We start from the raw sequence: 24684 nt of genomic DNA, 5'->3' as shown, positions 1-24684 counted from the left end.
GGCTATAGGTCAGAAACTGAACAGCGGAACTTGTGAACTGAATAGATAAATGTAGTAACTTGTGAAGTTAATTACTACATGTAAATACCAAAGAGGTACTAATGGGATCATGAAGAACAAAAAACAAGAAAAGCCGCACAAAATTATTGCTATTACGCATCAATAATTAATTAACTTATCAATCTAGAAAGTGTACATGTAAACATGAGTAAAACAAAGCAATGTAACAATTGTGTACAACCTTATTTCCACGCTGTGATCAGGACTCGAACGCGGACAAGCCAGGCCTTCGGTTTCCGGACAAATATCTCTGCGCGCGCATACGAAACAGCCCCGTATGTCAGCGGTGTGTTGGTAGTTTACTATTACTACCGAAGATGGCGGAGCTAAGCGCCAAGCATCCGGCTAGGTCTGCCACCGCCAAACGACAACGACACGAGCAGATAAAGCGTTGGAAGGAAGACGAAACGAGTAGAGCGTCAACGCAACCGAGAAGCAGTCGTGCAGAGAACCGCGTCAAGTTCGAAGAAGGAGTCATCTTTCTAGCCGCCACGGCTAGCGACGACGAGGACGAAGTGAGGCGACTTCTGAAGGAGGGAAGTGACGTGAATTTTGCGAATGTAGACGGTCTGACAGCGCTTCACCAGGTGAGAACGTCCCGCGTTGATAGCTTGTGTGAGTGATATTCGTACCGTTGCTATCGTCGATTGCCGTTGGCGTCCGATTTGATTAGTTCAGTAGTTATGCGTTTGCACTCGTTGCTGGTCGTTAACTAACGGTTGCCTTCAGCTCGCGTTTCTTTGTTTGTTTCCTTTCGGCTTGGGCGGCAAGATGTCTTGCGATTATCGTTTTCGTGGATCGAGATTTCTTGGGATTGAGAACTGGACGGCTCGAACTGAGATATTACTCTGCTGTTGTATTAGTGTTGTATCGACGACAACGAGGATATGATTCGGCTGCTGTTAGCTGAAGGAGCGAACATTGACAGGATGGACAACGAGGGTTGGACTCCACTTCACGCAGCTGCCAGTTCTGGGAATATGAGTATCGTCAAGTAAACTTTGATGTCTACAGAATAGATGACGACTGCATAGTGTATCGTATTTCTTGTTGCAAGGCTGCTTGTGGAGAAGGGTGCAAATGCGGCTTTAGCCAATAACGAAGGGGAGCTGCCTCTAGACTTGGCTGAAGAAGAGGAAGTGAAGGAGTATTTGGAGAAAGTGGTAGAAACCTATGGTGAGACGCTTCCATTGAATGGTGTTAGTCAGATTGTAATAGATTAATGAATAAACTATTGTCGCAGTGACAGACATATTTGTGGTCATAGTTCATAGTTTCTTCTTCTACATACTGTATTGAAGATATCTGTAGGGTAGGGTAATCTAAGGTGGTTTGTAGAGGAGATTGTAACACCGAAGCATGCAGTACCATGTGTTTCTGTTGATGTGTTCTATTGCTGTTTGCATTTGAATTTGTTTGTCCATACTATGGCACTTATGAAAAGGTGGTGATGAGTCAATAGAAATCAATAGAGTCAATAGAATAGAGTCAATAACTTTGAAAGAACCAATGGTGGTCTCAAAACAACCAAGCAGGTGGCATTCCAAGTAAATACCATAACTATCCAAATTGTAATTTTAAGTAATTTGTCATGTAGTGTTGGATTACCAGCTCCAGGGAGCCTGCTATCATACTTCCAGTTTCCTTCTTGTGTAACTAGGGGGGCTGCAGGTTGCACCAATACTTTCTGTTTTAACATATGTCTTTCTGGAAAGAAAACTTGATTAGAAGGGATGAGAGATGGTATAGCTGGAAAATGCAACTAGTGGACTAACTGAGCTCTTTGAAGAGAGCAAGGACAATGGTTTAATATTTGTTAGCATTTGCATAACTTGGTGTAACTATGACTTTGTCTGCATCACTGCTATAGGGCAGAATAGGAGATTTAGATTTATGGTAGTCTGCTAATGACTAGACAGGGCTAACACAAGTGAGCATTAACTGTTCTAGAAATTTTTTGAACACTTTGTTAATTTATTAAACATCAGTATGCAACCTACTTCATTTCTTTTGGTTATCAACGCTGTGGAACAAGGAGTTTACATTTGTGGGCAATATGACACCCAAAGATGGCTATAACATAGATAATTTAGATTTTAAATGTAAAAACATATTTCCACTGAAAGCAATCTGGTCAGACGACAAGAATGACAATTTTGATGTGGCTGTACTTCTTGATTTGCGCTTCTTTGTAACAGTGAAAATAACACTTTTAGTACTTGCTGTGTTGTGTATTGCACAGGGATTGATGTTGAGCAGGCTCGAAATGCTGAGGAATGGACGATGCTGGAAGATGTTGAGAAGCTTTTAGAATGTGGTGAAGCAATGGGTGAAGCAACAGGAGGCGCTACGGCATTACACGTTGCTTGTGCCAAGGGCTACCTTCATGTCATCAAGTAAGTAGAGTTGTGAGAGTTTTATTGACTTGTTGATACAGTAATTTTTGACTGTTTTTATTTTAGTCTTCTGTTGCAAGCTGGTGTTGAGGTCAACAGTAGAGATAGGGATGGATGGACACCTCTTCATGCCTGTGCTCACTGGGATCAAATGACAGCAGCTGAGATGGTGATTACTGCAGGAGCAAGATTTGACATCATGACTTATGCTGTGAATTCATATTTGTTTGCTTACTTTACGGATGGAATTAAGTGTTGTGATTGAGTTTGTTGTTTAAGGGTGAATCTCCTGAAGATCTTGTTGAAAGTGATGAGCAGAGAAAGAAACTACTTGAAATGAGGAGGCGAATTGATAGTGCCAAGAGAACAGGAAGCATGGCAAGAAACAAGGTGGTTGTTATGTAATCTAGCATGAACTACTGTCGTTATGTATTTGTTCTTTTTATTGTGTGTAGCCTGGTGATGTATTTGAAGCAATGCAGCGAATTAGAACTGACTCGATGATGAAACGACGGTGAATGCAATAGACAGCTTACGGTTTTGTTTCATTTTGTTAATAGCTTGTTGTATAGAACATCTATCACACGGATGAAAAAAGACATAGCAGGGAAACGAGATATCTCACAAGAACGGAACATTCAGGAATCATTCAATGAGACAAAGCGAAGTACTTCGAATGGATCTCCACTACGTGATGATGGTTCTTCGGAATTGCAGAAGCCTTCTCCTGCATTGCTTAGGCGTAATGGTCTTGAAAGATCGAGCTCTAGAGAGTTTGATACGCCAGGATCTGTGAAGCCATTGGGAAGTGGAGCTAGCAAAGCTTTTGCAAACCTTCTGAATTCTCCAATTGGATTTAGAAAGCATCCTCCTAAAGGGATTGAAGATGGAGCATCACTGGGTACAGAGAGCTCAACTATCTTACCTTACAAGGTACAATAATTAATGTATGGAGAATGTAGTAGAGTATGTTGACTTTAGTTTAGCAACAGTTTGGACACACAGCTAGACAAATTTAAATGTCAAGTAACGAGTAGTTAAAACGTGATCGGTATTTGTCAAGTTTTGTTAGTTTTGTGACACAGTTATGTTGATTGGCTATGATAAACCATGTTAGTGATTACCTTACTAGTAGAATTAGTTTTTGTTATCTAATAGTGTCTACATGTATGTACAAGGCACTTTTGCAGTACAGTTTGGACAATCTGAGATATGAAGCCATTTTCGCAACTGGCAACTGTTTAATGGTACACACTCACAATTTACAGGCATGTGTGGGTACAGTGATGTGACTGTGAAATCGTGGCATGATTTCAAATCATGTCAAAGCTTAACAGAACAAGGAACCACGGAGCATGCGCTGTGTTCAACAACAATGTCATTATTTCTATCCTAAAGAGCTGTGGAAACCATGTTGTTTTCCCGATAGTTTGGCTGTTGGAAGTCCAGCAACAACCATTAAATTTTATCTATACAGCACCATTCCCGTCTTGACGTGCTTTGCTGTTCAATGGCAAGTGTGTTCTCCTATAGCTTTTTGGGCACATGATCTAGAAATGATTGTAATGCTAGCGAAATGCGAGCAACATGGGATGGTGTCTGAAGTTTACAATGTGAAGAGAAGAGAAAGAGTTGCTGGATGATGTGGATAATGTGGATTGTTATTATTTCTAAATTTGGATGCTATTACAATATTCGCATTTCACCCATTTCTGGATCACTTGCCATACAAACTTGATCAAAGAATATGCTTTGCTATTGAACAGCAAACTTATCTCAAGGTGTGAAATGGTAATGGTGTGTATAAAAAATTAACACAGTTGTCATTGGTGTTTAGAAATGTAGAATAATAAGTTAAAGTAGCCAAAGTGTCATGCTCAATGAGAATGCAATCCATGTTTTTTTAAGTAAATGGAGATAAAGATTGCTGTAAAACACTGGTTCAAGTTTGATTGGACACACAACATATGAGCATGTACCATTAAAGGGAAACTCTCACCGAATACTAAAACTTGCTGAAAGAAAGATACAAGGCTTAGAATTTTTTACTATCTTCCTGCAAGAAGCTTACGGTCCAGCCAGCCACAGAAGCAGAGAATTGGCGATGAGTTGTTTAGATGATTCTCTGTAGGATTTACTCTCTGTCCTTGTTTAGAAGTAAATACTTTAGGTTTAACTGTACCAAGTACTCGTAACGTACCTAAATGCGGTGAGACATGATCTATGAACTAAAGGAAGGAGGATCTCCTTTTGAGGCTCCACAGTTAGTGCGACATGATGTATGAACTAAACTAAGAAGGGTCTCCTTTTGAGGCTCCACGGCTGTACAGTCGATACTTGTGTGATAAGTTTGGAGTTCCAATTTGGTTTAGTCAATAAATCACAACTTGCCACTATATGATGTCTCACAATCATTGCCTTGAAAAGTGCACAGGTATCGGTCTTCCTTGCTAACCAGCAATCAGAGTTACTCTGTTGCTTTTGGTGAGAGTTCTCCTGTAAATATTACTTTTGAGCTCTGACATACTGCTTTTGTATGGAAGTTCCATTCATGTTGTATTGCATAAAGATACATACATTGCATAACTAATGCTTCTGCAGTTTTGGTGCTCAGTGAAAATGGTTTGTGTAGGCAACTAATGCTAATACTGATGATACAGACAGTGATGGGATAGATGGGAGGCAAAGCGGTAAGTTGGATAATTCACCTGATCAAAGATCCCTAAATGCTGGATCAACTCCGATGCCAATAGCTATGACTGTGAACAAACCTGGCCTGTATGGGGTTCATACAGATGAAAGTGTGACTGGTGTGGGAGTTTCACCACTTTCGAAAAGACCTGCAGAAAGGGACAGTGGAAATGGAGCTGTGGAATCAGTGGCTGGTTTGTATGGTTTGCAGTGTTGGCATTTGATTGACTACACAGTTGTGTGATTATCTGTAGCTGCTAGACTGTCAGATTCATTGCCAGTAGTGAGTCCAAGTCGAAGTGGAGTTAATGAAGAAAATGAAAAGCTTCCAGAGGCCAAACGTCGTGACAAGGCAAAACAGAAACGTCAGAAGAGACGCCCAACTCAACCTGTCTCAGTATCTGATGTGCAAGAAGCTAGAGACGCACTGGAAGAACCAGAGGTAATGTTGTGTGTCTCTTTCATGAGATTTGTAGCTGTCTTGTCATGCATCTGTGATGTTTGTTTGTCACTGAGTCAACCTAATCTTTATATGTTGGCATACCTGGCTAGCAGAATTGTACAGATTTGTTTGTCTTGTATAATGTGTGCAGCACAATCAACTTTATTATCAGACACTTCAGGTACAGTAGCTGTGTAACATAAATATTATAGGTTGGAAACATTGTTTGCAGTTAAAGCATTGGAACACTTGCTATATGAGGTGGTACTATCTGAGTAGTTCCGTGTTTGCTCTGGCAAATTGGAATAGTACTAAATCAATTAATTGCTACTGAGTACTTTAAATCCACAAATTTTCGTGTGCAACTATTTTCGTACATTTGACCAGAAGACCTTTCGTACACATCTTATTTTGTACGGGCTCTAACGGACAATTCTAGCACACGCTAGTACAGTAACTGTTTCATTCTGTACGTGCGTCAGCATACGTGATTTGTGAGTTCTAAGCTAAAGCAAAGTGGTATCCATGTTTGGCTCATGACAAAAGATCAAAAAGAACTACTACCACTACCAAGGAGATCGCGAGCAGCATCCGTGACTTAACAAGAGGACATCGCAGTTGTGTAGAGAAAGCGCTGGATCGAGATCACTTGGTAGCCAACCGCAGAAAGAGAGGACAATATCACGTCTACGACTCCAAGACTAGGCTGACTATTTGCCTAAGTCGCTGAAGAATGTGGACTTTTATGAGGACACGCTCATCTGCAAAAGATTGGTGAATCACATAATCACAAAAGTCAACAATTCAATCAATCCGCAATGCGTATGAAGAACAGTTACTATATAGTATCGGACCGACGGTCTGAAGAAATGGTACAACTAAGAATTTAGCAGAAAAAGATCGCAGCAGTCTAGACACGACCTTCATGGACCGGCATTGGACGTGAAAGTGATGACTTATATTACTTGCATGCCTTGCAAGACAGCAGCTGTGTCGTCAACCAAAGTGTAGTGTTGGGGTGCGCATTAGGACTATTTCGGAAAAAATAGAACAAACCGTCACTGCTACAAGAACACCAACAGTCTGGTTCATCTTCTGTCGATGCCATGCTAGATGTCTGTCAGAGTACTTTCAGAAACAGTTTGAGTTGAGTGACATCATAACCTTGCAATTTGGACATCCTGTACGTAGAGAGTTTCGTTTTGGTCATTTGTTGTTGTAAAACCAGTGTATTGTTCAGTAGGATCTTGTGTCGTGGTCTGTACATCATCAACATCGATATAGTGACAATTTGTAATAACAGTTTGTCATCCAAGAAAAATTTTAGTATGCATTTTTATTTAGTACATTGGGAGTTGTATGGACAATACGAAAATAAAATGCATACGAAAATTTGTGGATTTACAGTATCTGTTGCAAGCAGGTCGGCTTGTTACTCTCTAAAAACTTGGTAGTTTTTTGCTGGTTGTTTAGTTTGAGCAAGTTTTATTATTTCCGTTGCTGGGAATTTAGAAAAAGTCATGACTATGTCATGTGGAGTTATCTATCGGACGTTTCGGATAAGGAGAGTTTGCTTTTTTAAATTGTGGTGGAAACAACAGAATTTCTCTATCACTTGTGCAGAAATGGTATGCTGTATGCAGCAGAGATCTGATATGCTACTTGAGAGACAAACTCGTGCTAAAAAGGTAGATCTAATTAATCGATAGGAATTCTTTGAATTTTTGATTGATGCGCTCAACTGAAATTTGGAATGATTCTGGGCCAGGCCATAAAAGTTTTATATGAGGGCCAACTCTTCAAACGAAAGCCTGGCAGCCAGACGTCAATGCCACCCTTCCTGTTGTTGTCTTGTGATGCTGCACTTGTGATATGTCAGACTGTATGTACCTTTTCTTGTCTTGCATGCAAACAATATTCACACTTATTGAACTCTAGAGCGGAGATGAAGATGTTGAAAGTACACCTGCAGCCACTCAACCTAAAGAGCCTGTCGAGTCTTCTCCTACTGTGACCAAGTCACGAGCTTCAGGCTCAGAAATGATGCGGAGAAAAAAGGCACGTAAATCTCGAGAAGACAGACCACAAACAGGTGGTAGTGAATTGTTTCAGGCTCTCAAAGAAGCTGTAGATGCAAAGAATAATGAAACTAATGATAATGGTGATGATTTGGAATCACTGAAAGTTAGTGATGAGGAACAAGAAGAAAAAGAAGAAGACTTAGAAGATGAAGAAGCACCAGAAAGAAACAAGACATCACTGAAGCAGTCTGCTTTTAAGCCACGTGCACGGCCCAAGCCTAAACTTTTTGTTGACGAACCCAATAATGCAGAACAAGTATCATCAAAACGTCGAGAACCAGAAGGAAGCAGTGGAGATTCATCGGCTGTTGCTGTGAAGCAGCAGGTGGACAGACTGCAAGATCCAGGAACGAGTCAAGCCAGCAATCCTTCATCCCCTCGACGACAACCGAAAAGATACATTTCAAAGGGTTCTGAGAAATCAGGTCAGAGGAGGGGTACTGGTTATATATGGGACGCTCAGTCATCAGGCAATCAGGTTTGTGTGTTACGCAAAATGTATAACAGTGAAGTTTGTGGTTTGTTGTATGTAACATGTAAACTAAAGGACTGGTTTCAGGATTGTACTCATTGCATGGGCCACATTGCTCTTTGGTGCTGTGTCAGACGACATTATAAATTCACAGTGGTTATGTAGCCATGAGTGGCTACTTTGTTACATACGCTATTATGCGTGCAGTCTCTGCTGATTTGACCATATCATTGACGTCATGAACTCATCATGTGCACAACAAACGAGAAAGTGATCCGTGTAATCTCCTCCTCTTCCTTCGTGATTTGATGACTTTGCAGTGTGACTCCAGTATCCCCCAACCTGGATTTGCTCGTCACGTCTTGTGACTACTATGGCAACTTCTGTAAACTGTGCCGTTGGTTTAAATGTCTAGGGCGAGAGCACCCAGTTGGCAGTATGCTGTTCACCACTTGCTGGCATTGCCAATAGGAGTTGAGACAAATTCATAGGGGCGGTAGTGTCAGCTTCTGTCCTGTCTACGGATGGTGGAAGGAGCAGTCGGCAGCTGGTGTTACACATATGCGGTCATCACATTGCAAGATTATTTTGAGCTATCTGACAAGAGGAGAAGTACATTACACACAAGAGGGAGAGCACATTACAGATGGCTTTCTCGACATTCTCGTTTGTCGTGCACATGATGAGTTCATGACATCAATGATATGCTCCAGTCACCAGAGACTGTTGGCAAAGTAGCATACATAACAAAGTAGCTGGTAATTGCTAAATAGCCGTTGCATTATAAATTTCAGTGTTTTTTACTCTCAAACAGTTTAACCTCTACTTCTGAATTGGATTTGTTAGACATTTGGGCAGACAGCTTTGAGCAAGTCAGGTTTCTTCTCCAGCTGAGAATTTGCTTTGTGTAGCCACATGAACATGGCTCTGATAATCTGCATGTTTATGGCCCTTCTATGGAGTATTCATACCCCAGAACAGCACTCACAAGCACCAAGAAGAGTTAGCTGCTGTCAGCAACACTAGATCACTAGAGCTAAAATTGTATTTTGTTGTAAACAGCTGTTGTACTTTGCTCCAGGCACAGGCACCAACGTCATGGTGATGTTTGTTTATATTGATACTTTTGGCAAGGACAAGACTTAAAGGAGAACTCTCACCAAATACTAAAACTTGTTGAAAGAAAGATACAAGGCCTGGTATGTTTCTGCAGGAAACCTATGGTCCAGACAGCCACAGAAGCAGAGAATCGGCAACGAGTTGTTCAGACGATTCCCGTATGTACACAAAGTCTGACTCTCTCGAAGCAACTACTTTAGGTTTAACCATACCAAGTGCTCCTAACGCACCCAAAATTCAGCGAGACATGGTCTATGAGCTAATCCAAGAAGGGTCTCCTTCTGAGGTTGTATTGCCACAGTCGATGCGTGATGACTTTGGGGTCCAAGTTTGCTTTAGTTGATAAATCACAACTTGACACCATATGTCTCACAATCCTTACCTTGAAATGTGCACAGATATTGGTCTTCCTTGCTAACCAACAATCAGAGGTACGAATACACTACATAAGGGTACTAAACACGCCTACGCAGGTAATTTCAGTGCTTTATTTCTTTGTTACGGTAAACTTCTGCAGTAAACAGTTGCAAAGGGTTGTGTCATGAAGTGACAGCTTTCATCTGAGAGATAGTAGATTTTGGTGAGAGTTCTCCTTTAAAGGTGCCCGCTCACGATTCACTGCACACGTGCAGACACACCCATGCAAACTTGAAAACATGCCACGATTTCAAGTGGTGTTCTAACAAAGCAGAGCAAGCGAACATCTTAGGGTGCACCACATTATATGACATACAGCCTTTATTCCTAGTACAAAGAGAAATGTGAATCGCGTTTTTGTCCGCCACAGCAGTTTTGCTCCTCGTACTTAACATTTCGAGAAAGCTAACGACAAGTGTGTTAGGTTCTTTATCTACACATTTACCATTTACCATCTTGAGATAGCTTGCTGTTGAATGACAAAGCGCTTTATCGATCGTTTTCTTGTTGCCCTTGACCTGGAATGAGTGGAAGCCAGAGCATTATTTTGCACTATCATGATGGCATCCGAAACTCAGAGCATGAAAATAGCCACGTAGAGGTGCGGGACGACGCGACAATGCGGATCGCTCATCTATCGTGCATGATGGCTACTGGCCTTGAAGTTCCAGACCCATTTTTGGGTTACGTGCAACAAGGAAAAGATAGAGAAATCGCTTTGTCGTTCAACAGCATGCTATCTCAAACTGGTAAATGGTAAATGTGTGGATAAAGACACAATTTTTAGTTTGTGTAGGTGTCTGCACAGCACCTTTAAGTGAAAAGTTGCTAGAAAAAGACAAGTCAATTGTGAAGTGTGGGAATTTTTGATAAAAAGGACGTGTGGAAAGTACCAAAAGGAACTTCATGTCGATATTATTGAACTTGTGAATACATTGGTGGCTGTGCACTAGTTTAGCCTATTTGTTCTGATTTAATTATACACATAAACTTCACTACATTGTTCATTGATTACAACTAGCCTTTCTTTCTGTTGTTGCTTGCTGTGCTCTTTACTGTCCTGTTCAGTGTGTAAATTTACATATTGGTAGGGCGAAGGTACCAGAGATTTGGAAGAAAGAATACCCAATACTGAGCAGCAAGAGACTGAACCAAGAAAGAAGACAGTAGTTACGAGGACTGTAACTAGGAAATACGTCAAAAAGCCCCGAAGACCTACAGGACCTGTCGATGCAGATGAAGTAAAGTGGCAGGTCATTCAGTTTGTTTTGTGAGTCTCTAATTGGCTGATCTGTTAGCTAAAAGAGTCCTCAGTTATGCAAGAGGGACACGGGTCAACTAAACAAGGGATGGCTGAACGTACAGGAGGTGATGGAGTGAATGGCAGTACTACAACTGGAGAGCCTACATCATCTCAAATGAGTGGTTTAAGTCCAAGATTAGCTAGGTCTTCTTCTCATCAGAGCTCTAGTAGCCCGGAAAGATCGGATTATAAGCAGGTTGGGAACTAATTAGAGACTGCTGGGCATGACATTATTGTGTGTATGTTTAGCTGTTTGAAGAAGAAAGAACAAAATATGATAAACTTAAAGAAAAGTATTTGCAGTCACAGCTTGATGTCAGAGACTTGCAGACACAATTAAAGCAGGCTGTAGAAGTGAGCTTGATTGGCATGTTTGTTGCTGCTCTGTAGTGATCAAGGTTATGTGTAGAGAATTGAGGAAATGCGCTCAAAGTATGAAACTGAGAGAAGGGTAAGGAGAATAAGTCTGGTGTTTCTCTTCACTCACAAGTTGCAGTTTGATATATTTTGCATCTAATACAAGTGACATGAGTTTCTGTAGTTAATTGTTTCATTCTCAGATTTATGTCATTGATTCATTAGTGCTGCACTAACATTTTGTCAAAAAATTGATACCATGTGCTCTACTTTATCTGCCGGAAGTTTGTTCAGTCTGACAGATTAACTGGTTGGTGATAATGTGAACCTTATTTTCTAAGTCAAATTCTCATTTGAGGCAGATGAAGAAGAGTGCTTTGTACAAAGTGCAGCTTTACAACTGCATCCACCTTGAGGTTACTAAGTCTAATTTGTTTGACAAACGTGCAAGTTCCTTAAGCTTTTAGGCAGTAGTCAGCAGGGTGTGTAAAGCACTTCCTAATTGCCACCAAAGGCCTTAGGTGAGGGCATAGAGGTTGATTGGACACAAAGTGTGTGGTAATTTATGACCACCTGGAATCAGGTAGTGAGCTCTTCATCATAGCACACTAAACTGGTAAGCAATACCTTCTAAATTCAGACAGTACAGTGCAGCATTACCAAATTGCTTGTTAGAGATAGGAATTGAACTGGGTAGATGCTGCACATTAGAAACTTTATCTTCTAATTTTCAGTAAATAGTGGATACATCATGTGAAAGGTAAGCCTATTGGAGTGTACTGTGCACATTTGATAAGTCAAGTATCTCCCACCTTGAAATTTTAGGTTCAAACGTTTGGAAAATATAGGAACTCTACTTTTCAGAAATATTTGTGGCACTTCAAGAGATGGAGAAATTTTTTAGTTGTTGGTATCACTATGATCAAGAGGTTCCTTGGTATGCTGCTTTATTGTGTCAGCATAAAACAGAGAAATCAGTTTACATGACAGTGCTCATGATCAGTACACTATCACCACAACCTTTTCTACGATTAGTTCATTTGAAACTGGTTTTTCGTCACACACCAGTCATTTTGTTGTTGGTGTCTGTTCTAGTAAACATACTGTAAGGACAACTACAGTATATTTTTTACTTTAGAAATGGTTTAGCTGTAGTTTTAGAAATAGTTGAAGACAGACTCCAATTAGCTTTCCGAGTATTACACCACAGTAGAGAAACCACAGCTGAGCATACCTTCATACATTGCTTTTATGGACAGATATTGCAAAATCACTTATTGACTGAGCAATAGTTGTGACTTCATTGTCTGATATATGAATAGTTGCAAAGGCAATATGCATTAGATTGTCTGCAGTGAAGAGACCAACGCAAAGTATTAGTTAATTAAGGAAGTTTCACATAAATGAATGGATGACTAGGAGGCAAGAAGACCAGCTGAAACAGCAGTTACATTGTGAGAATTATCTAACAGATGGTAATTGGTGGCCATGGAAGATAGCAGCAATGCTGCATACAATAATTAGTTGACGAGAAGAAAGATAAGGGAGGTGAAAACTAATTTGTTTTCACATGTGATGTGCACACATTTGACTCTTTCACCTGCTAGTCCTGTTTTTTGGTATCTGTTTAGATGCAACAAGTACTGTACTAAATGAATACAAGATTTGTGTACTTTAATTAATCAGCAATGAGGGCACCATATGCTTGCACCTTTTGAAAATGTTTACATGTCATGGCATTTAATGCATGCAGCTTCAGTGTGGTATTTCTTTAAGGAAAACGGAGAGGTCATGTTTACTGCTTTAATTAAGCATATGGCAAAAAAATATTGGTAGATGGGCATTGGTGGAAAGATGTGTATCTGTTTGACAGTCATCATGATCTGATATAGGGCATACGGCTCAAGTAGTGTGAATCATGTTACATGAATATGTGCATTGTTGACATGTTTATTCGGTTGTATTATAGGAGAGAAAAGCACTAGAAGCTCGTCTTGAAGAGATAGAAAGAATATCATCAGAAGTATTGATCTCATTATGTGCAAACAGTCTTTTAAATGGAGTACACTGCCTTGTTATAGGTTGGTGATGCAAGCAAGCAGATTGCCAAACTGAAAGATGAAAACGCTGCTCTCATTCGTGTGATAGGGAAGCTGTCTCGTTCAACACCAACTTAGCTGTTACGAGGTAGTTGGAACGAGCTTGGTTGGGTTCATAGCCAAGGTGCTGTGCACAGGCCTACTAGATCAGACACAGCTTTAGGATAACATTGTTTCTTCTAAATTTCATAAATAGTGTAAGGACAATAGACTACTGTAATTGTTTGAGTAGAGTATCTAGAAGATTAAATAGATCAATACGATTGCAACTCAACTGTATGTATGAAACTCACCTTTGCCATAGTACCATACATGTAAGAGTGGTTAGGGTTAGATGGATTGTGCACAATAGTTCACAATGTATCAGCACATGTTGAGACTTGTTCACTACTAAACCAAACTGTCTGGCACAGTTAAGCCCAAGCAACAATTTGATGTCACCCATTTGCCACTATCATATGAACAGTTGTGTGCAAACATTTTCTGTACATTGGGCAGATGCTCTCAACTTGTGCTAACTAATGTGTCCGTGTGGTCAACTTGACTTTGGTACAGTAGCTTCTGCTTCCATAGGCACTGGTCCACATCCTTCCTGGCACAAAGCATGGTCTAACAGTTGAGAGTCCAGTCCACAACTCCTCAATACAATGTTGTCAGTAGGACTCCAAGAGAGACCACGTACAACATCTTTATGCTGTGAATTTGAATATCTACAGACATATGCAATAAATACATTGCTTATCAAGTTACATGCATGCATGCATGCACCACATCATATGTCTCCGCTCACATAATTGTATTAACTGCTAGGTTCATCACAACAACAGTTCCATCATTAGATGCCGATGCCAACCAAGATCTTCTGTGCAATGAAAAGACCACAATATGCTTAGTATACAAGCTAGATATAAACAATGATCACATAATAATGACATCAGTACTTACTCATGTGGTGAAAATGCGAGCCTATTGACTGCATCCCTTTGAATGTCAAATTCAGTTATCACATTACTACAATTTTTGCCGATTTCTAGAAATACTACTCGACCTCTTGCATCTCCTGTAAGCAAAATGTGACACAAACATTCTGGTTATGGTTTAATTCTCACTAACCAACTGCGATTCTCTGATTGTCCCCGGGTTGCCAAGCTGCACTCCTCACACCCACACCATGTAATCCAGTTGCTGCATATCACACAAAACACTTCGAGAGCATCTGACATTAAATGGCAACGACAAACAATACTAACAAAACACTGATCTGACTTCACTCTTATCTCTTATATCCCACAGTTTGGTAGAGCCATCCTGTAAACCAACAACACATAAGTATATTAAAATAAATTCTCATGAAGCTTAGCAACCTCAGATGCTGAAACAAATATGTGAGGATTTGAAGGGCTGCAAGCCACAGCATACACAGTATCAAGGTGACCTAGGCACACAAGATCTCAGATTGAACTGTTCCACGTGTACAATATGACTGCTCTAAAAACAGACTGTAACTGTGAAAAATACATTGCAAACTAAATATCCAACTCACATTTTTGTGACTAAATTTATTAATTAAAGTACAATCCATAAGTATTACTTGTTATAATTACCACGAGTTTCAATTAATTCATAGTGTACAAATTGGTCAATTTACAAAATATTGATATTCTTTTACTAAACTTATAAACAATAAATTGTGCACTAGTTAGATTGTTTAAATAAACAAAAAATAAACTAACTTAGAACGATTGCCTGTTTCACACTGTTGACAACCTACCTGACAGACTACGCTGACAACATTCTTTTTCTGTATTCCATACCTTGATTCTGCAAATAGACTATTTGTGTTATAACCACATCTTCAGTATACTATCCATAGGCGTAGAAACCAAGGAGATGAAAGGCCTTGCCCAACCAATAATTCTGCGGAAACTTGAGCGACAATAATTATGCATGGGGCATGTGTAGTAACAGTTGTAACATTTCATGAGCAATGTGAGTGGCCATCAAATGAAATTATAAATTTCTAAAAGTGCCTGTTGGATTCTCAGAAGTTCAAAAACAACAGATGCATACCGTATTACCTCGCATAGAACGGCATGCCATTACAAGCGAATTTACCAGAATCCAGTACAACACCAGGTACCTATAACGGCATGCCGTTATAGGGTGAGGTGCTGTTATAAAGCGAGGTACGGTAGTTACAGTAATATAAGGCTTATCTTTTTGATATTAATATTGCGGTAATGGAGGAGACACGTGTCAAACTAACGCATTGATGACAGATGAAACAGCTACTTGCAAAGAACCATTAGTAGATGACAAACCATCAGGTTTGACAGATCAAGACAGTGATGATGATGAGGAACACAAAGAAGTAGAAACTGATTAGTGCTTACCGGTAATCTCTATGCATGACATGTTCTTGAAGACTTAGTAGTTAGTAGTACCGCTTAAGAAAGATATTAGATTTTGTTGGATGTGCAACTTGAGGCACTGGTAAAATTCCCTCATTTACAACGGCATGCCGTTGTACCTCAAGGTATAACGGCACCCTGGTAAAATTCGTTCCATAACGGCATGCCGTTCTATGCGAGGTAACACGGTATATCCTATTAAAACGTTAACGTTGAAGGTTACCACAACTTGTGTTACATTTTCATACGATGCATAGACATAAGACAAGCATAGAATAGAACTGCCTACACGTTCATGTTTGGGCATCTCTGCTTGTGAAATGACAAACCAAATACAGAAGGAGCAGCAACCATAAAGTTTGCAAAAATAATCCATTTTAGGTATTCTCCAAATTGATCTAGCCTCTTCTACACATGCAGTCAAATCACAGCTGCCCCTTGAAAACAAGATTATTGTAGATCGCAGTTCAGTGGCATAACTACAAGTAAGCATGAGGCAACTGCATCAGTTAAAAAGTGGGTGTAGCAGTTCAATTGGGTGTGTCCATCACAATTTTTCAACTTAGCCACGGCTTAGCCAGCAGGCTTAAAGATCAACAAAGAGAACATTTGGCAAATTTGATAATACAGATAAATTGTAGACTTGGTCAACTGCTTTTACAGTCTGTTAGGTTTGTCGCTGACATAAAGTTCAGTTAATCTGATCACTCGACTGACGTTAACAGCATCTTTAAGTTGGTATTAACAAGGTGCCTCGATAAAATTTGAAGCTATAATTTTTGTAGTTATGTCTATATGCATGTAGTTGTTTAATTTTTGTAGTGACTACCAAGTAGCAAACTGAACAATCCTTTTCCTATGTATAGCACTGCAATCACAGAGTATTATGCAAATTGCTATAAACTTCATTTGGTAAATGAAAGGGGATCAAACCACTATTTTGGGGCCTTTTTGTGTCTGCTAAATTTGGTTTTAATAACAGATAAGTGTTGCGAGATTTTGTTCCCATAATTTTTGAAAGCTTCCTACGCCTATGCTATCCAACTATACCCAACTACTACAACTAAAAATCTGCATCACTCTCGACAACCTACTTGGAATCCCATCCTCCACTGACAATAGAATGTCCATTCGCATTAACACTGATAGTCTGCACTATATCGTCGTGTTGTGATAGTTTTGCTGCTAATTTCAACGCTTTATTTCCATCTGTAATCTCCCACAGTTCAACAGCACCATCATCACTTCCTGTCACTAACGATCGTTCATTGAGCCATGCAATGTCCGTGTTTCCGCACTGCGAACGTGCCCACGCCGTAGCCAAATGGGGCTCAGGTGCATCGTTGGGATTATGGAAGAACCACACACTGCCTCGCCAAGTAGCACCAGTTAGAGATGACGTCGCCAGACACAAACTGCCATCTGGTAATTGGCAAAGAAATCACGACATGCCTCTACTTACAGTGCATTGCAGCTACTAACCTTCCCTCTGAGCCAACATTTCAAGATGTCGGTCCATTTCTGGTGCAGCATCCATAGCGCTCAGGATAACTGGGTAACGCGCGTTAGAGTCTGCACTGTAATTCCGAAAGCAACGAGTAGATGTACGCTTATCTTTTTGTTTGTAGTCATTAGAGGTCAGCGAACACTAGGAAGAGCTGCCACTTGGTAGGGTAAGACCTATTTGCTGTCACAGGCCTATTCTATTCCCGGAACTTGAGTTGCCATGAATTCAATTTGTAGGCTTCTGTTGGAACAGGATGTCGATACAGACTGTCTTTGTACCTACAGCAGATGTGCTTGATCTTCTTTTCGGCGACGAGGGTGCATGTGCAGATGTACTGTCAGAGGAAGTTCATGCAGCCAATCTGGGCGTGTCTTCATATCCGTTTCAAGAATTCGAACCGGAAGGAGGTGTGCAATCGGTCTCAAAGCTGACCGATTGCAGTGAAAGAAAACATCAGCAGACGAGGCAGGAGTATGCGGCTGCAAAATTTACTTTGGAAGCAGACGTCATACGTGATGGATTAGGCAAAGAGAGACAAAGTGAGATTGCATATTGGGAAAGGTAACTAATGAAACTACTGTAGACCATTGTTGGCTGTGATTGCAGAGTCAAGGCAGCATGAAGAATCATCATCATCATCTTCATACAGTTCACAAGAGTGTCATAGGTTTAGTCAACAGTATTCATTCAGTCAAGTAGAACAACATGAACAACAGAATTACACAGTAGATGATGTCAAAATTATTGCCCAATCTATCAATGAAGCTGTAGCTAGATTGGAGCTGGACACTGCATCACATTCTATGGCGTCAACGTCCGTGATGTCACTGGTCACTTCACCTGCTCTCAGTTGGAATACATTTACACAGTCGTTAGATGCAGCAATTAATTTCATATCCATTGATGACCGGTTACCTTTTGTTGTGATGCTGGGTCGTGCTTTGTTAGCACAATGCAAGGAATCATGTACACTCATTAGATCGTTCATAAAACAATATACTGTATATCACTTTGGTGCTCAACTTAGAGTACCAATTGTATCCAAAAATGACGTAAGAACAATCATGAGAATTTAGAAAGTACTGTAACAGATAATGTATTGATTTTATAGGTGTCAAGTGATGGAACACCTATCAATTGATTTCAAGAAGACACCATGCATGCACAGTTTACTATTGTACCTCGAGTAGTTGAGTATTTTCCTTGAACATGAAGGTTTAGGTAGTTTGTTTGAATAAAGTTTTGCGCTTTTGATACCATAATACATGTATTTAGTTTTGTTTTAGTGCTAATTATGATACAACGAGCTCCAATGCCCAGCTTCGCCCAGGTAGTAGTTTAATCACACAAATTATTGATTTGCAGACACTGTTTGCTATTAATGACAGACAGACAGACAGACAGACAGACAGACACCTCTCCTTTATATATATAGATATATAGATACTTTAGTTGTAGAGCTCAAGAGCCCAGATCCAGTAATTGAAACAGGTGGCAATACACATTTGAAAGTAAACTTAAACTTCCAAAACTAGTTTCTGGAAACATGACCTAGTCGATTTACTAGATTCACCGATTATGTAAATGATACGTATATAGAAATGAGAGCCGAAACGCGAGGGCTTCGCATTATCCGGGTAGCCCACTCGTATGGCAATGACAGTTCGTGAGGTTGACGTAACAACTTCTCTGGTGGACTACGTTTTGGCCTGTCAAGAAGACATTGACAAGCCAGAAGTTTTGAGAGAGCGACTGAAACAGAAAGACGCCGAGTTAGCGTCGAAAGTGTTAGCTCGTTCCCCTGGCATTGAAGGCATAGGAGCCGCGACTTGCGAAGAACAACACAGGCTGGAAGCTCGAGTGGGACTTGTTCAATTCTTAAAATCACAGGCAACTACAATGGATGACGAGAATAAGTCTGTGGGTACAACGCTGTGCGATGAGTGGCTGAAGCCTCTAACTACGCAGTCCACTAGAGGTCTGTCTCTTGTGTACGAACATATTTCTGCATCGACTGAAAATGTATTAAAGAGAGGACAACCGGTGGTCAATAGAGTGTGGAGTTTGCTGTCTGGTTTGAGATGGGCAGTGATTAGAATGAAAGAAATGGTAGCTGATCAAGTCATCACTGAAGCTAGTTTCGGAAACAATGAGAATACACTTCGGAGCTTTATAGAGGACGATCTTGGTAAGGGTAACGGCGGAGGCACATGGAGTCAAGAAGGGGGAGACTCTTCGTGGGTAGGTGTGTGTGTGTGTGTGTGGTGCAATAGATCAGTTGGTTAGAGGGTCATTTGATGGAGGGATGCATCCGGGACCTTGCAGGGTTGCAGGTTCAAGTCATTGTGATGGCGAGCTATGGCATAATTTCCTTGGGCAAGAAACTCACACACAATTGCCTCTCTCGACTCAGGAGTATAAATGAGTACCTGGTCATTGACTGAGGTGGCAAAGGCCCTCGACTGTGAAAAAGTCCATCAGCCACTGGGGTTCAGGTGGGAATTCGGGTGCCCACACCACAGTTGGTGTCGCAGTTGGTACTCTTGTGAGTACTCGGTCAGGTTCCAGGAGATTGCTTAGCACGGCCCATAGCTCCTGCATAGCACAGGAACCCAGCCATCTGGCTCGGGCGTAACCGTAACGATCGGCAGCTCCGTATCCATTTGCCATTTGTTTGTTTGTGTGTGTGTGTGTGTGTGTGTGTGTGTGTGTGTGTGTGTGTGTGTGTGTGTGTGTCGTGAGGTGCTACAGCTTAGTTGGTTACTTAGAAATCAAGTCAGTCATAGAGAGTGATCATCCAGAACCCATTATGGTTGCAAGTTCAAGTCACAGTGATAGCAAGCTATGGCATAATTTTGGGCAAGAAACTTACACACAATTGCTTCTCTTGAATAGGAATATAAATGAGTACCTGGTCTTTGGCCAGGACCACTGACTTGGCAAATAACATCCTGCAGCAGATGGGTACTTGTAGGCCTTGGTGTCCAGTCCCAGAGCTGTGTCATAGCCAGTGTCCCTGGATGACTCTGTCCAGAGATTCCAGGTAGCACACAGAGGCCCTGCCTCTGGAAGGCAGGGGAGCTATCTTCAGAACTTTTCCGTTAAGGACGACACAGGCATGAAAGGGTTAACATTGTGTGTGTGTGTGTGTGTGTGTGTGTGTGTGTGTGTGTGTGTGTGTGTGTGTGTGTGTGTGTGTGTGTGTGTGTGTGTGTGTGTGTGGTGTGTTGTGGCAGCACACTTTGTCACTGCCATCTGTCTTATTTCACAGAAACTGAGACATAATTAATGCCTTACAAGACTCTCTTTTCAAGATTCAGTAGAAAGCTGTTGACTCTACCATCTCAACTCACTACTGTAGCGACTATACTAGAAGATTTGTCTATTCTGAGGGGCAGTTTGCAATCTCGCTTGTCTTTTTAACTGTTTTATGCGCTAGTTTCAATTTATGGCTTATGAACAACAAACATGAAATGACTACAAATATTTGATGTCAGAGGTCTAAATACTCAGGTCTGTCAGTGTCAATCAGAATCTGCAGGTGGTGATGACATTGGCATCGTTGGACTATCCATGGTCTACAGAAGAAATAAAGAAGCAACTTGATCTATCTATGTACCCAATGTGCACCATTACAGATACATAATAATTTCATTTGAAAACTTTACAGCTATAATCGCATATTATCAATAAACTGCCTTGCTATGATCATCTAGTATTCATACATTATACTACACAGTGTAATCATAATTCACATAACTCACACTGTACAAACAAGGATGTCTAAACAACACATTAGCCTTCTTACATGCATATGTATGAGTTTGTTTTGGCAACGCTAGCAGTGGACTTTCAAAAATTGATGTATTACTTGGTTTCACTGTTTGCATGCAGGTTAAACTTACTGTGTGTTATGTTATAAAGGTTTTGTCTGGAAGTGACTCTATAATGCCACATTCATATGCTGACATTCCTGGGGGCTCGATTAGCTACTATTCTATTGAAAGTGTAGCAAGGCTTCAATATATCGCTGTTCTTGTTGGAGAGGCCCATTCAAGTGTTAGGATAGCAGTCCTCATGGAACGGTAGTCAGTGCAAGACAAAATATGTTACTTTAACTTAAGTTAATATTATTTAACATGACTAGACACACACAAGTGGTCGCCACTAGAGAACTCATTCAGCGCATCACACAAACTCAGAAGGCTGCCGGGTATGGAAGCAAGGGCTTGTTTTGCAGCCAAATAGAGTAAAACTAGAAAATCGTGCGGTACATTATATTGTGCGTTTCGTGCGGTCGACCTGACATCACACAAATTGCATCCGCACAACATAAACCTATTGCGCATGCGTAATTCTTTAGCACCTGTTACCAAACAACATCCTTTTCTTCCATGTCGATCCGTGATTTCTCTCAGCATATTACGCCAAAAGACAAGGGCATATTTGTCAATATCCCGTTTAATGCAGAGGAAGAGGCCGCCAATGATGCCGTTGGAGATGAAGATAACGACCTACTTGCTTTATGGCCAACGAAGAAAGACGACAAGCCAGCACACGTACAGTGAGGAAGTGAGGGCAGCTATTGGAAAGTATACAGCCCACCACGGGCCTGCTGCAGCATTCAGACACTTCACTAGGCAACTGCGCTGGCAAGTTCCGTGATTTGTACAAGGTGGAACTGCAACGCCATGAGTGTACATGGCTGCCAATCACACAATTTAAAACCGCACAATAGAGTTGAAGGAGTGATTTTGGACAAAATCGCATAATATTATGTATGCACGATTTTCTGGTTTTCTGGTATGTTAGTGTACCAAAGTACTGAAAACTGGAAACCGGAAAGCAGTCACTTTAGGACTACATCCAAACTACGTCCGAAACATGTCCTCACTTTTGATCATCTTGCTGCATAATCAGAACTCTGAAGTACACACATACTGTATAACCGTTATTTCTGCTGTCTTAAAATTATTTTTATTACTGTGATTGAATTGAGAATCTAAACAGAAGTTTTAATTACTGCAAATTGAATTTCTGCATTTCAACCAGGAAGACAGTGTTACTGGTTAGGGTTAGGGTTTACACACATGTACATGTGTCTGCACAGTGACTGCCTGAGACTCTGAGGATAGGCCTAACTAAACAGAGCCGTATCTACATTTCTGTGAATTCTGCGAAGAAATCATGGAGGGCACAAATAGAATTCGCAGATATTTAGGCCCAAAGCTAAATATCATGATTGCAGAAATAACCGGTTATACGGTATATACATACACCATGCATATACTATGCATATGGTACATGCATATATATATATATATATATATATATATATATATATATATATATATATATATATATTATAGTTTCTAAATTTATATATCTATCATACAGACTGACTGACCCATACACTTGCAGCACCCTACTATGTATAACCCAAGTTATCCTTACAACACACAGCCTCATGACCACACTATACATCTCCGTATCTATCCTCTAGAGCGCTCACCCATTCTCCTGTGCTCTGATCTCGAGCAAAAAAAGCTCCATAACGAAGAGTGAGAAATTTTTTCACGCAGTTGCCAATCAGGTTGCTGAAAGCCACATCACCTCCCAATTTGCTCATAGCTTTCCTACCAATACAATAGACCGTTGCAGCAGCAGCTATAGCGTTGCCCGTGTCAGCGTTTGAGTGCTGAATTGCTTTGATAGCAATTTTTTCAAACTTCTCCTCCACAACAGCTGTAGAAGTTGAGGACGTGACAAGCTGAGTAATGTCTTCTGCTGCGCCTATTGCAGTGGCTGGATCGTTGTCGTCTAGATTATCAGCGACTTTTCGTAGCTGATCGCCGATCTCCTTGATCGTGCGCTGTTGAAATTCATCGGTTGCAGCGTCTTTTCCATCAACGTCGCTGACAGTTGCAGCACATAACATACCGGTAAACCCCCTAGCTACGACATCTTGTTCGCTTGTAGTAGAAACAATAGCAGCCACTTCGTTGTTGAAAAGCAGTGCATCGAGAACAGCAGCCGTCTCGACCTTCAAGGCCATTTTAGAAACGGAAGTTCAAAAGGTCAATGCGCGTTAGGTGTTATCTCTACGTCTCGCGTAGCCACCTCCTCCCTAGCCTCGACCTTCCAGACCCGTGTAGCGCCGATACAAAATCGTCCTCCATGGGTCTGGGATGGTTACCGCCTCTTCTCAATATATTGCGGTTGGTCCTAGGACCAGATTAGTGTTCAGTTTCATAAATGCATACCTTTCCAATTACGGCCGTAATACAAGAACGACGAAGACATGTTGCGCTAGAACATCGTGTCGCATCCTGCTGCACGGGTACTGTACCTTTGTGTTTACAGTAGCTACGGTTTTATCATTTGTGTGTTAGTAGGGAACGCGAACGGGACGTTAGGAAGCACTTTCTTGTACTAGTGGTGCCGCGGACGCGATCGGCATGTGTCTGATCGCCGTGAATCCGCTGCGAGTAGCTGCTAGTTGCTCGTGGAGCTTCGAATTCGCGATGAAAATTCGCGATGCGCGCATCCGCTGTGACTCGATCGTCCGGATTCGATGCGACTTGCCGCGAAATCGCGACAAAACTTCGCCGTGAATTCTCCGCAAGACTTTGTGTAGTAGACGTGATCATGAAGTCGTTGACAATGCAGCTGGCTGGCTAGTGTAGATGTCGGAGCATCGGTTCGAACAAACGGCTCTACTAGGTGTCGTTACTGCCGTTGACAGGCGCAAAATACAAACCACGACGTGTAGGGACGTGAGTTTGCGTGAAGAGCGCACTACAAGTCGTCGTTTGTGTACAGTATAGTCTTTGGTAGACGGCTGCAGCTATGCATGAGATGTCTTCGTTGATTACAGCTGTAATTGGAAAGGTATGCATTATGAAACTGAACACTAATAATGCTGGTCCTAGGACCAACCGCAATATATTGAGAAGAGGCGGTACCATCCCAGACCCGTGGAGGACGATTTTGTATCGGCGCTACACAGGTCTGGGAGGTCGAGGCTACCTCCCTATTATCTGCATAAATATATATAGCATCTAAAACTGTCTTTAAATAATTTGTTGCAGCAATTGTCAGTCAAGTTGTGGTCGTATAGTGCACGCATGATTCTCAGTAGATTGTTGTTAGACCATAATGACAGTAATTTTTGTTCATGGGATTTACCTGTATCGTAGATTTGTTGTATTGAAACATATATATATATATATATATATATATATATATATAATATTATATATATATATATATATAATAGGGTACGGCTCTGGTCTCGAAACCAGAGCAACTCTAGCTACAGCTTCGAAG

At 41.0% G+C, this 24684-nt stretch overlaps 5 protein-coding genes across 9 annotated transcripts; 3 read left to right on the top strand and 2 right to left on the bottom strand.

Annotated features, from left to right (window-relative positions):
* Positions 1–328: 328 nt before the first annotated feature.
* Positions 329–13716, top strand: LOC134187465 (protein phosphatase 1 regulatory subunit 12A-like). Of its 3 annotated transcripts, XM_062655582.1 has the most exons (18): positions 331–647; positions 924–1054; positions 1118–1236; positions 2303–2456; positions 2523–2667; positions 2736–2846; positions 2912–2970; positions 3029–3389; positions 5089–5146; positions 5210–5341; positions 5402–5589; positions 7528–8148; positions 10770–10919; positions 10977–11177; positions 11231–11335; positions 11391–11432; positions 13308–13361; positions 13420–13716. In XM_062655582.1, exons 1-18 carry the CDS (start codon positions 378–380, stop codon positions 13513–13515), a joined length of 2997 nt encoding a protein of 998 aa, XP_062511566.1. In that variant the 5' UTR covers positions 331–377; the 3' UTR covers positions 13516–13716. The 3 variants fall into 3 exon arrangements, with proteins under 3 accessions (XP_062511567.1, XP_062511566.1, XP_062511565.1); XM_062655581.1 differs by having other exon boundaries at positions 5089–5341; XM_062655583.1 differs by lacking the exon at positions 7528–8148 and having other exon boundaries at positions 329–647; positions 5089–5341.
* Positions 13600–17399, bottom strand: LOC134187467 (methylosome protein WDR77-like). 2 transcript variants are annotated; one of them, XM_062655584.1, is made up of 10 exons: positions 17331–17399; positions 16943–17270; positions 15209–15258; positions 14802–14872; positions 14688–14745; positions 14551–14622; positions 14383–14497; positions 14228–14299; positions 13731–14147; positions 13600–13674 (listed from the first exon to the last, which is right to left on the bottom strand). In XM_062655584.1, the coding sequence occupies exons 1-9, from the start codon at positions 17383–17385 to the stop codon at positions 13973–13975; spliced, it is 996 nt and encodes a 331-aa protein (XP_062511568.1). In that variant the 5' UTR covers positions 17386–17399; the 3' UTR covers positions 13600–13674; positions 13731–13972. The 2 variants fall into 2 exon arrangements, with proteins under 2 accessions (XP_062511568.1, XP_062511569.1); XM_062655585.1 differs by lacking the exon at positions 13600–13674 and having other exon boundaries at positions 14022–14147; positions 14206–14299.
* A 13-nt stretch (positions 17400–17412) lies between these two features.
* LOC134187464 (uncharacterized) lies at positions 17413–18656 on the top strand. 2 transcript variants are annotated; one of them, XM_062655580.1, is made up of 4 exons: positions 17413–17516; positions 17592–17894; positions 17962–18407; positions 18467–18656. In XM_062655580.1, the coding sequence occupies exons 2-4, from the start codon at positions 17609–17611 to the stop codon at positions 18494–18496; spliced, it is 762 nt and encodes a 253-aa protein (XP_062511564.1). In that variant the 5' UTR covers positions 17413–17516; positions 17592–17608; the 3' UTR covers positions 18497–18656. The 2 variants fall into 2 exon arrangements, with proteins under 2 accessions (XP_062511564.1, XP_062511563.1); XM_062655579.1 differs by having other exon boundaries at positions 17418–17521.
* Positions 18657–19000: 344 nt separating this feature from the next.
* On the top strand, positions 19001–20861 carry LOC134186601 (uncharacterized). The gene is made up of 2 exons (XM_062654599.1): positions 19001–19596; positions 20627–20861. The coding sequence occupies exons 1-2, from the start codon at positions 19006–19008 to the stop codon at positions 20642–20644; spliced, it is 609 nt and encodes a 202-aa protein (XP_062510583.1). The 5' UTR covers positions 19001–19005; the 3' UTR covers positions 20645–20861.
* On the bottom strand, positions 20793–23424 carry LOC134186602 (uncharacterized). The gene is made up of 2 exons (XM_062654600.1): positions 22868–23424; positions 20793–20933 (listed from the first exon to the last, which is right to left on the bottom strand). The coding sequence occupies exons 1-2, from the start codon at positions 23408–23410 to the stop codon at positions 20880–20882; spliced, it is 597 nt and encodes a 198-aa protein (XP_062510584.1). The 5' UTR covers positions 23411–23424; the 3' UTR covers positions 20793–20879.
* Positions 23425–24684: the final 1260 nt, after the last annotated feature.

Source organism: Corticium candelabrum, chromosome 11, assembly GCF_963422355.1.
Source record: "Corticium candelabrum chromosome 11, ooCorCand1.1, whole genome shotgun sequence".
NCBI classification, from domain to species: Eukaryota; Metazoa; Porifera; class Homoscleromorpha; order Homosclerophorida; family Plakinidae; genus Corticium; species Corticium candelabrum.
The sequence above is the reverse complement of the archived record's forward strand: the minus strand, read 5'-3'. Positions and strand labels throughout refer to the sequence as shown.

What these genes read in the sequence shown, in the direction of transcription:
- LOC134187465 (XM_062655581.1), top strand. Translation starts at nt 378, where the DNA reads ATGGCGGAGCTAAGCGCCAAGCATCCGGCTAGGTCTGCCACCGCCAAA. An exon ending in GACTCGATGATGAAACGACG is followed by an intron (nt 2,971 to 3,028) that starts GTGAATGCAATA and finishes CTTGTTGTATAG; the next exon opens with AACATCTATCACACGGATGA. An exon ending in AATTAAAGCAGGCTGTAGAA is followed by an intron (nt 11,336 to 11,390) that starts GTGAGCTTGATT and finishes GGTTATGTGTAG; the next exon opens with AGAATTGAGGAAATGCGCTC.
- LOC134187467 (XM_062655584.1), bottom strand. Translation starts at nt 17,385, where the DNA reads ATGGATGCTGCACCAGAAATGGACCGACATCTTGAAATGTTGGCTCAG. An exon ending in AATGTTGGCTCAGAGGGAAG is followed by an intron (nt 17,271 to 17,330) that starts GTTAGTAGCTGC and finishes GCCAATTACCAG; the next exon opens with ATGGCAGTTTGTGTCTGGCG. An exon ending in CTCGCATTTTCACCACATGA is followed by an intron (nt 14,300 to 14,382) that starts GTAAGTACTGAT and finishes TTCATTGCACAG; the next exon opens with AAGATCTTGGTTGGCATCGG.
- LOC134186601 (XM_062654599.1), top strand. Translation starts at nt 19,006, where the DNA reads ATGGCAATGACAGTTCGTGAGGTTGACGTAACAACTTCTCTGGTGGAC.
- LOC134186602 (XM_062654600.1), bottom strand. Translation starts at nt 23,410, where the DNA reads ATGGCCTTGAAGGTCGAGACGGCTGCTGTTCTCGATGCACTGCTTTTC. An exon ending in ATCAGAGCACAGGAGAATGG is followed by an intron (nt 20,934 to 22,867) that starts GTGAGCGCTCTA and finishes TTTCTTCTGTAG; the next exon opens with ACCATGGATAGTCCAACGAT.
- LOC134187464 (XM_062655580.1), top strand. Translation starts at nt 17,609, where the DNA reads ATGTCGATACAGACTGTCTTTGTACCTACAGCAGATGTGCTTGATCTT. An exon ending in ATTAGGCAAAGAGAGACAAA is followed by an intron (nt 17,895 to 17,961) that starts GTGAGATTGCAT and finishes CTGTGATTGCAG; the next exon opens with AGTCAAGGCAGCATGAAGAA. An exon ending in CAATTGTATCCAAAAATGAC is followed by an intron (nt 18,408 to 18,466) that starts GTAAGAACAATC and finishes TTGATTTTATAG; the next exon opens with GTGTCAAGTGATGGAACACC.